The sequence below is a fragment of the Camelina sativa genome, chromosome 15, assembly GCF_000633955.1.
Source record: "Camelina sativa cultivar DH55 chromosome 15, Cs, whole genome shotgun sequence".
Taxonomy (NCBI): domain Eukaryota; kingdom Viridiplantae; phylum Streptophyta; class Magnoliopsida; order Brassicales; family Brassicaceae; genus Camelina; species Camelina sativa.
The window spans coordinates 19,729,225-19,740,986 of NC_025699.1; the positions used below are offsets into that span (position 1 = coordinate 19,729,225).

At 29.4% G+C, this 11,762-nt stretch overlaps 2 protein-coding genes across 2 annotated transcripts; both read left to right on the forward strand.

Moving 5' to 3' along the window:
• Positions 4,187-6,136, forward strand: LOC104747228 (xyloglucan endotransglucosylase/hydrolase protein 4-like). Its single transcript, XM_010468826.2, has 4 exons — positions 4,187-4,431; positions 4,730-4,830; positions 4,912-5,105; positions 5,541-6,136. Exons 1-4 carry the CDS (start codon positions 4,236-4,238, stop codon positions 5,938-5,940), a joined length of 891 nt encoding a protein of 296 aa, XP_010467128.1. The 5' UTR covers positions 4,187-4,235; the 3' UTR covers positions 5,941-6,136.
• LOC104699368 (phospholipase A2-alpha) lies at positions 10,224-11,303 on the forward strand. The gene is made up of 4 exons (XM_010468827.2): positions 10,224-10,496; positions 10,619-10,661; positions 10,748-10,873; positions 10,994-11,303. Exons 1-4 carry the CDS (start codon positions 10,263-10,265, stop codon positions 11,167-11,169), a joined length of 579 nt encoding a protein of 192 aa, XP_010467129.1. The 5' UTR covers positions 10,224-10,262; the 3' UTR covers positions 11,170-11,303.

The window sequence follows — 11,762 nt, forward strand, 5'->3', positions numbered from 1 at the left end:
TTTTGTATTTTCTCATAAATCTTTGATACTTGTTGGTTCCATAACTTTCTAAGTATTGAGAATTTGAGTTTGATTTCTTCTTCAATATTGTAGATCTTCATCTCATCTATCTAATCATGCAAGTTTCATTGATTTCTGGGTTTATGATTTTGTTTATCATGTTTAGTAGATCTGAATAGTGTGTAGAGATCTTAGGGATGAATTAAGCTGGATAAAGGTTATGGTTGTCTCTTTTGATCAAGCTTGATTGTTTATATATCTCTTCTAGATTAGATGTGCTCTACAGAATCTTTTCCAATGCTTTGCTCATGTTAATGCCCCTCAATCTGGTGGTTTTCTTGGCTATGGCTCTACTTCTAACGTCACAAGATCGTTCGACCGTGACTATCCTGTCACTCATCAATTTTCTCGAGGGTGATCTTTTGAGCTACCGTGATATCTCATGTCCCATGCCGCTACCTAGTGACTGGTTCACTGCTCTCATGGATCCTATCTCGATGTATCCTATCTACTTTTTTGAAAATTGATGTTTTTTTCCTAATTATCGTGATTTATGATACTATTTGATTTTGTATTTTTTGAAATATTTTGTGTAAGGTAAAAGGTTAAATCTATCTTTAATGTTTAGTATATTAGAATTTTAATAATTTTGAGTCGTGATATTTCATATAACATATAAATAGATATATATATATATATATATATATATATATATATATATATGTGTTTTGTTTTGTTGTAAATGACCGTTTCTAATTTTCTAGATATATATTTTTTTGACAAAATAATTTTCTAGATCCAAAATTATGTATTTTAATCGGGAGGCTATGGATCTTCATATGCTTAATGCCACATTTCACTCATAGATTTACTGATTTATATCATACATAGATTAATGAATACTAGTGGTTTATTGATTTATTTTATACATAGATTCACTATTTCTTAGAAATTTTATAGAATTCACAAGTTTGTTTAATGTACCAACGGCTCAAATTTTTACAATAAGAACTAACAAATCTATATATAGCCAACATTTGATATCACTAAAACTTACAAGTATTTATACCAGTGTATCACAACCAATCATTCTAAGATAAAGTACTAAATATAAAATAAAAAGTAAGAAATCTAGTTTGGTATTTTTGTTTGGGCGACTTTTCAAGTCTCATATACTCGAACCAAAATCAAGAATTTCGACCTCTAACAGTCTGGCAAATTAAACGGGTTCAATAGCCACATTTGAAGTCTCCTCTTGCAATGTCTAAGATGCAACTAAACTAAGTGATGATAGTTGGGTAGGCTCTGTTCGATGTTAATCATTTTTTTACGATGTCTAGCCAGCTATTTATGGTAATGTAATAGAGAGAGGAAAGTAATTTTGCAAACCTCTCTTTTTTTTTTTTTTTTTTTNGGAATGCAGTAGTTTGTTTATGTGATGTCTCTAGTTTATTGCTTTATCCGATTCAACGGATTTGTTCATGTGGTTTAATAATAGTTCTGTTAATGTAAAAAGAAACGAAAAGAGGGAAAACGGCCTATTCCCCCATGAATTTTGTTACTTTATCGTATTCATTCACAGAACTTTGAGTCGTGCTTGTAACCACATAAACTTAATTTAAATTTGAATTTCCTACATGAACTATTCAAAACCGGTCAAAACCAACAAATCGACAAACGGTATTACTGTTCCGTTAACATATGCTGACTAGGATGTCGTGTTTGCAGTGTAACATACCACATAATACTATGAAACGATGTCGTGTCAGCTATTTAAACAAAAATAGAGACAAAATCTACCTCACTTAGATTCGAACCCACAATTTCATAGTCTCTTAATTAAAATCAGAACTTCCTGAGCCAAGGAAACTTTCATTACAAACGAATTACGAGATTTATATATATAAACTAACAAAAACACTTTTTCTCTCTCTACTTTCTCTTTTCCGATTTCCTGCAATTTTTTTTTGTACTTGAATGGCTCTCATTATGAATATATGAATCCTTGTTCCAGCTTTAATCTATGGCCTTTAAATTTTTTTCCCTTTTACAATTTGATCTGAATCAATAACTTCTCTTTTGGATCGATTTCTTAGGTTTTACTGGTAGATTCACAGTCTTGTAGAAGATGGGTTGTGGAAGAAAAAAATATTTTGCAATTAATAGATTGATATGATTTCAGCGTAATTTTTGGGTATTGTAATTGATGGCGGCTCGTCGTATAGACGGGAGATGAGAAACAAAAGAGAAAATTCTTTTTTTTTAGGTTTTGTTATTTTTCATCTATTGCAAGCAACATATAAATATCTATCACCGAATAATACACTAATAAAATTGCTTTGGTTCAGTTGGCCCTGTGGTGATTTTGTGAACTAGAGGTTGAGTGTTCGACTCTAGATACATGAATATTTTTGTCTCATTTTATATTTAAATAGTTGAAACGACGTCGTTTCATGATATTACGTGGCATTTTAAACTGCAAACACGACATCCTAGTTAGCATATGTTAATGGAACAGTAACATTGTTTGTTGATTTGTTGGTTTTGACCGATTTTGGATAGTTCAGATAGGAAATTAAAATTTAAGTTAAGTTTATGTGGTTATAAGCACAACTCAAAATTCTGTGTATGAATACGATAAAGTAACAAAGTTCATGGAAGAATAAGCCGTTTTCCCAACGAAAACACTGTACTAGTGAGGATAGAACCTGCACCGGTCAGACCCTTAAATTCCAATATGTTTTGGGTTTAAATATTATGAATAATAACTATATAAAAATATACTTGTCAAAAAGTCTTGGACCAAAATTGGCGGAGAGAGAACTTGGGGACACACAAAAAGTGGCAATTTACTCCGACATTAAAGTTTAACTAATGAAATCATAATGTATTATTATTATTATTAAATTACCTTAAACTAAAAAATATATAAATGAAGTGAGAGAGATAAGGGAGAGAAGTGGTGGTATAACCGTTAACGCATAGTGTAGGGAGGACACATGGAGCCACCCTTATGGTGTCCGACAGTTACATTTTAATAATCTTTTTTTTAATGTACTTTTTAACAATGGATTCTATTATTATGCTTAGATATGTTCCACAAATATTCACTATTTTTCTTCTATGTATGACAATGTTTTACATTATTGCTTTGTAATCTTCTAATATTTTGATAGTAGTGTTGGAATATCATAAGATGTTGAAAATTTATTTCACACCATGATATAGGTAAAAAATGTTCAAAATTGTTAAGCTAACTATAGTAGTTCTTTTTTGGTTCCGGATAGAAACAGTTCCACATGATGCAAAGCCATTGTAATAGTAACAACAGCTTAGAACACCTTAATATGTTGGAAAATTTTAACTTTTATATTAGCCAAAATATTTTTTTTTAACTATTTAGCTAGTAGATTTTTTTGGTTGGTTCCCAATAGAGATTACCTGACAGGATGAGTATTTATCTGACACGATAAGTATCTATACATTTGTTACTAATAAAATTAATTTCATTGTATTTAAGTTCATACTTATCAATTATCATTTAAAAAAACCATTTTGTAATACTTTGGTGTGTTCCTAGAATTTGACTGGATTTTTTTTTCTTTTGGGCAAGAAAATTTGACTGGATCAACCGATAAAGTTTATTAAAAAAAAAGTTCATTACCTATCTATTATGATTACTTGATTTGACCAAGATATCTTCTCAAAACAAGAGTATTAAACTTATATAGAAGGACAAGTTTATTGAAAATCTAACATTCGTCTGATTTAGATACCAAATACCATTAAGTAAAATGTTTATATAAAGAGTGGGACAATTTATAAAGAGTTGTTTAGTTATCATAAATAAAACTGAAGAGTTGTTTAGTTTTGTGCAACAAAAATGAAAAATCTCACCACAAAATTGAATCATCAACATTCATTATTCACCCAACAATGCATAAAGATGTATTTCACAGTTCAAATAAGTAATTGATTGTGAAAGCTGTATAGCTGTACGTATGATGTCTATATTACAGTTGTAAGCCATTGTTAAAAAATTTAATAAAAAAAAATGAAATAGAAAGGTCCGAGAAACTTGAATAAGAAAATTATAATAAAAAAATAATAATTATCGTAAAAAAGAAGAGAGCCTCCTAAGAAACAAGTCGTTATTATATAAAGCCACCCACACCCCCTTTAACTTCTCTCACCATCATCATCATCTTTCTCTCTATCTCTTTCTAAACACACCCATGGGAGTTTCTTCATCTCCATGGGCTCTAATGGCTCTGTTTCTAATGGCTACTTCAACAATGGTGATGGCTATTCCTCCACGCAAGGCCATTGATGTACCCTTTGGCCGTAACTACGTCCCAACTTGGGCTTTTGACCACCAGAAACAGTTCAGAGGTGGTTCCGAACTTCAGCTCATCCTCGATAAATACACTGGTACATTTACTATTACCGAAACTCTAGTGAGCAAACTATGTTTTGATGTTCTTTTAAAACTTTATTTGGTACATAAACAAAAGCTTTATATTTAAGTGCTACTTTTTTTTGCTTTTAAAACTACATTTTCATTTCATTAGATTAATCATTAATAATTTCTAATATTCTACAAAACAGTATTTAAATTTTATTTTGTAGAATGTATAAAACATCTATTTTGTTTTTGTCATTCACCTTAGGCCCCAAGATCTTTGGTACACCACTCACTCACTTTGTTACTTGTGTATGAAAAAAACAGGGACAGGGTTTCAATCAAAAGGGTCATATTTGTTTGGACATTTCAGTATGCACATAAAGCTTCCGGCTGGTGACACAGCTGGAGTCGTCACAGCATTCTATGTGAGTCTCTTTCCCTACTAATCTAATTAATACACAGATCTCAACCTTCAAAATAATTAATTTGTATGAATGTGTGTGAAGCTGTCATCGACCAACAACGAGCATGACGAGATAGACTTCGAGTTTCTTGGGAACAGGACAGGACAACCAGCAATATTGCAGACGAATGTGTTCACAGGAGGAAAAGGAAACAGAGAACAACGCATCTATCTCTGGTTCGATCCATCTAAGGCTTACCACACTTACTCCATCCTCTGGAACATGTACCAGATCGTGTATGAATTGACCTCTATCCTCTCATTACTTACATTGCACACATTTTATTCGTATATATTATTATATGGTGAAAAGTTGTCAGTATTAAAATGGTCCTACTACTGTTTATTATTATTTTTTTACTTTTTTTCATTGTTCGGTGCATTTTCAAATTATTGGTATTATTTTTCTTAACCTTGGGCGTGGCCCAATCTTGATCTTATCAAAAGTAGTGGGGTCTTGTAAGATTATCTTAGACAGAGAGACTTTTGAGTCAAAAAGTTCAACACATTTCAGCTTTCTCATTTTTTGTTTCTTTCTAATGTTGAAATGAGCCTAGCCTACGTGACTCACTCACTAGTCTCTGTTGTGGGGTTTTCAAGTTAATAGACTATGAGAGTCATGTGTTTACTTTAAACCGGTGTGGTTTACTAAAACCGATTTTTCTTTATCAGATTCTTTGTTGACAACATACCAATCCGAACGTTCAAGAACTCCAAGGATCTAGGAGTGCGTTTCCCATTCAACCAACCGATGAAGCTTTACTCGAGCCTTTGGAACGCAGATGATTGGGCCACGAGAGGCGGTTTAGAGAAAACCAATTGGGCCAATGCACCTTTCATTGCATCCTACAAAGGATTCCACATTGATGGTTGCCAAGCTTCTGTGGAGGCTAAGTACTGTGCCACCCAAGGCCGCATGTGGTGGGACCAAAAGGAATTTCGTGACCTTGACGCTTACCAATGGCGTCGTCTCAAATGGGTCCGCTCGAAGTGGACCATCTACAACTATTGTACCGACCGGACTAGGTTCCCGGTCATGCCAGTGGAATGTAAAAGGGACAGAGACGCATAAGTATTCTCGAGGGCTTCAATGGATCGGGGCATTACTATCATTATTATATAAATTATTATGCTTCTGTTCAAGTGATTGATGTCTTGTTTGTTGGCCCGTGATGTTTATGCTATGTTTGGGCTTAAATTATATGTTATTACTTATAATTATCCATATATATCTATTGTTTAGCTACGTTTCTCATGAGTTATGATTATATATGATCTATTAGACTTCGAAAGTCTTATTCTTTAACGTGGTAAAAGTGCATTTGGTATAACATGATCCTGTTTTTTATTAGCCATTACAACGTGACAGGCCACCTTATTCTCTAAATATATGAATAGAAACTTTTGTTAAAGCATAAACAGAGTCTTGTCCCTACCTTCTCTACATGTGGGTGGTTTTCTAAACTTCAAATTACTCTAATTTATTTGAAATTTACGTATATTTTTAAACAATAAATCATAATTATAATATTTAGATTTTATTAATATTTTATTACGTGAAAACGATAAAATCATAAATAATTCAATGACGACACATGATTTAACTACAACTAGGTACTAATCCGCGGAAAACTGCGAACTGAATTTTTTTTGATGAAAATTTGTAATAATTTATTTTATTATTATGTTATTTATAATAGTTTGTGATTAAAAATTTGGTTCGCTTAAATTAAAATTTTTGTATTTTAATTTTTTTTATTGAAAACCTGTCAATAAAACATTTGGATGTAATGAATGAAATTGTTTAAACATTTGTCAATTAAACCCAATTCATGCTATCGTTGTGAAGTAAGTAAAAAGATATAACTAACATGTAAAAAGAGCAACTAAATATAGCTAGTGAAGGTTCTGAAAAACCTCTTTGAATAAACACTTTCAAGTATTGAATATATTTAAATCTCAACTTAATTTTATTTTCCTAAAGAACGGTGTGGTTTAAAAAAATTATAACTTTTTTAAATAGATAAGATACTATATCTATATCTTTTATTTTTTATTTATTAATGTTTAAAATCTAAGCCGTTAAACGAAACTATTATATATTTTATTCGATTAGATTTTTGATAAAAATTTTAACCCCGTGCTGGAAATGTTTTTTGATAAAATTTGTGGTTATATAGATTTTATTCGATTAGATTTTAAAAATCTTAGATGTTAACTTTTTTTAAGTACGAATTAGTTCTTATTAATATAGTACGAATTAGTATTATATTTATTGAGAAGTACAAATATGAAACTGACTTTAAAATGTGTAAAAAATTACATTAAATTGCCATTAGAAAAAATAAATTAAGATTAGTTAATTAAATAAATAAATATAATTAATTAAGAATAAAAACGCTAACAGAACAAAAATAAAAAAATTTAGAAAATTAAAAAGAATCTATTCAAATCAAAACTAATTTGTACTTGAAAAAAATAAAAATTAAAAACTAAGATTTTTAAAAATACAGATAACTATTAATTAAAAAAAAACATTTTCTCTCTCTAATAAAATTATGGACGAAAATTACTAATTTTTTTTTAAAGAAATATAAACCAATCAGAATTTCAAAAACTAAGATTTTATATTCAAGTAGACAATAAAATTATTTTTAATAACTAGATTTCAAAGATTTTATTTAGATTTCAAATTATTATTCTCCTATCATCTTTATTTTATTTTATTTACAAATTGTTTGGAATTTTCATATAATACTTATGAGTTAATAAATGGGCAAAAAAATTCTGCATATGTTGTGATTTGAATTTTTTAAAATGAAGATATATTACTTTTTTTAATGTAAAAGATATATTACTCAATTTATGAAAAAATGTTTATTTTAATTTTCACATTGGCGAGTTGGTAAAACTAAATTTATATAGTTGATAAATTAATAAATTTTATTTTCTCACAATTATAATATTAAAATTACTGCTTCATATTTCACAAAATATTGATGCAAATACAACAAACAAACAATATAAAACTGTAATATACATCAAAAAATAAAATATTATAATATTCTAAAATCGTATTATAATTAAAAACAAAAATAGGAGACACAATCAAATAAAATAAATTGTAGAAAAGTAAAATAAAAAAAAAATCTATTAGAATCAAAACTAAATCGTACTAAAAAAAAATTAACATATAAGATTTAGTTGCTCTTTTTTACATGTTAGTTATTTTTAGTTACTTCACAACTATAATAAGGTATTCATTTAATTGACAAAAGTTTAAAAAATTTTATTCATTAAATGTAAATGTTTTATTGACAGGTTATCAATAAACATTTTTAAAATACAAAAATTATAATATAAGAAACAAATTTTTAATCAAATATCATTATAAATAACATAATAACAAAATAAATCATTACAAATTTTCATCTAAAAAAAGTTCAGCCCGCGGTTTTCCGCGGGATTGTACCTAGTATTATATTAATTGGGAAGTACAAATATGAAACTAACCTTAAAATGTGTAAAAAATTACATTCAATTGCCATTATAAAAACTTAATTAAGATTAATTAAATAGATTTTAATTAAAAACGAAAATAGAGGACACATAAAATAAAATAAATTGTAGAAAAGGAAAAAAAATCTATTAGAATCAGAACTAATTCGTACTTAAAAAGTTAACATCTAAGATTTTTAAAATCTAATCGAATAAAATCTATATAACCACAAATTTTATCAAATAAATTATGAAATATGAAGTAGTAATTTTAATATTATAATTGTGAGAAAATAAAATTTATTAATTTATCAACTATATAAATTTAGTTTTATCAACCCGCCAATGTGAAAATTAATAATAAACATTTTTTTTTCATAGATTGAGTAATATATCTTTTACAATAAAAAAGAGTAATATATCTTCATTTTAAAAAATTCAAATCACAACATATGCAGAAATTTTTTGCATATTTATTAATCATAAGTATTATATGAAAATTTCAAACAATTTGTAAATAAAATAAAATAAAGATGATAGGAGAATAACAATTTGAAATCTTAATAAAATCTTCGAAATCTAGTTATTAAAAATAATTTTATTGTCTACTTGAATATTAAATCTTAGTTTTTGAAATTCTGATTGGTTTATATTTCTCAAAAAAAAATTTAGTAATTTTCGTCCATAATTTTATTAGAGAGAGAAATTTTTTTAATTAATAATTATCTTTATTTTAAAAAATTTTAGCTGTTAATTTTTTTTTTATTATTTTGTTTTTCAAGTTCAAATTAGTTTTGATTTGAATAGATTCTTTTTAATTTTCTAAATTTTTTTATATTTGTTCTGTTAGCGTTTTTTATTTTAATTAATTATATTCATTTATTTAATTAACTAATCTTAATTAATTTTTTCTAATGGCAATTTAATGTAATTTTTTACACATTTTAAGGTTAGTTTCATATTTGTACTTCTCAATTAATATAGTAGGATGTAGGATGATGTGTTGGAACAACAACCCATTAATCCTCGGTTACAAAAGAAACAATTCTGTTTCTTTAAATTATCAAATAAATCATCAGTTTGCAAATGTTTTGATATATCATCTATGATTTTACATTCTTCCATTTTTTAACTAAACAACATATAACATACTTGAACATAATATCATCAAATCAATCAACAACATATATAAGAGGAGAGAAAGTCTCTTTGTTTGAGATCTCTGTTCTGATATTATATAGTTTTTCTTCTCATTTTTTTCTGTCTTAAGTCTTCTTTATAAAGACCACAATGAGACGATAAAGAAGGTATCGTTTCATTGACAAATACACACGTGAAACTCATATAATCAGGATAAACCGTTCAAATTTAAAGAAACCTGCAAAAAGAAACGAAATCAAACTACGCTAGACTATTACATTTTTTGGTTCTATTGCTTTTTTTGTGGCATATAAAAACTTACTTGATTACATACCAACACCGAGATTATAGATGTTTATTTATTTATGGCATGATTATACAAGGACGTTAGGTAAAATAGATATACGTACATGTGGATGCATAGAAAATCTGGATACGTATCTCATTTTCCAATAGGAAAAAATAAAACAAAAAAATAATAGAAAGAAATAAAGAAAGTTGGAATAGAAGAAAACCACCAATAATGATTAGCTTTCACCAACCGGTTTTACTCCAGTTAAGCGATTTTGTACAATGATACCACCAATAATCATATTTAATGGTGAGCTGTATACTCCAGTTAAGAATGCTCGAGAGTCAAGATTTAATAATTTACGTGTGAGGAAAACTAAATAAATGTGACGACGAAAGGGTCACTAGATTAGATAGGGGTAAAATATGTAGAATCACATTCATTATTGTGCCATTACCAAACATATGAGTCACGAGATAGAAGAAGCCAAAGACAGAGTCACAGGCTCTTCGTCTTCTACCTTCTTCCTTACTCATTTCATTTTCACCAAAACCAAAGTTATATTCTTCTCACTTTCCGAGCTTTCCAGTTCAACTATGGCGGCTCCGATCATACTTTTCTCTTTCCTTTTCTTCTTCGCTGTCTCCGTCTCTGCGCTTAACGTCGGTGTTCAGCTCACACATCCCTCCATTTCCTTGGTCAGTCAAACTTAACCGATCATATATGATGCTTTCATATTCTAGTATAAACCGGGAATTTTGGTACTTGCTATGTCCTTTGGTTTAGTCCGGTTTATAATGATCTTGATTTGTTTTGGCAGAGTAAAGAATGTAGCCGGAAATGTGAATCAGAGTTCTGTTCAGGTAACATAATCTCAAAGCTGCTTCTTTGTAATAAAAATTCGCTTATGTATGCATGAGACATGATTATAATTTGTAAAATTGGACAGTGCCTCCATTTCTGAGGTATGGGAAGTATTGTGGACTACTTTACAGTGGATGTCCTGGTGAGAGACCTTGTGATGGTCTTGATTCTTGTTGCATGAACCATGATGCTTGTGTCCAATCCAAGAATAGTAACGAACCACAACGACTCTCTCTATTTCTAATTCTACTCCCACTTATAAGTTATAAGTTATAACTATAAAGTGTTACATTTGTTTTTACTTATATAATATGTTATTATTAATGTGTAGATGACTATCTAAGCCAGGAGTGTAGTCAGAAGTTCATTAACTGCATGAACAATTTCAGCCAGAAGAAGCAACCGACGTTCAAAGGTAACAAATGCGATGCTGATGAAGTGATTGATGTCATCTCCATTGTCATGGAAGCTGCTCTTATCGCCGGCAGAGTCTTCAAAAAACCCTAACTATATAATATTTTTCTAGTTAATTGTTTCTCTTGTTTTCTTTCACTCAAGATATTTGTCCTAGTTTATCCATTTTACGAAGAAAAAAAAATCTAATCTCAAGTATAATACTATACTGTAGTACTTTTTCTTTCTTTCTTGTGTCTGATAAAATATACTATAGTGCTTTTTGTAAAACGGCTAAGGCCTTGTTAGAAGAATAGTGTAGCTGTCCGTGATCAGAAGTAGGGTCGGGAGGAATAAGCGGGCAAGGTGAACAAATGGTTTTTTGGGTCTCCAAACAGATTTACTTACATTACTTGCATGGTGGGATTGTTACATTAAAGCTATCTACGCAATTGCAAAATGGTTATATACGAACCATTGTGTTATGAGCCAAAGCCTTTGATCACCTAGATCGGGTAGACCTTTGTGTACTCACTCGGTTAACTGATTTTGCATGCAAACACGATCCAAGGGTAGCCAACACTTGAGTCCTTTCATCGACAACATCGACATACCAAGGTTACTCCATCAACAACAAGTCCAGCAACCACAACAAACTACGATTGAGGAGGTCATGGATAATCAGAATGGTCCACCAGCTCCTCAAG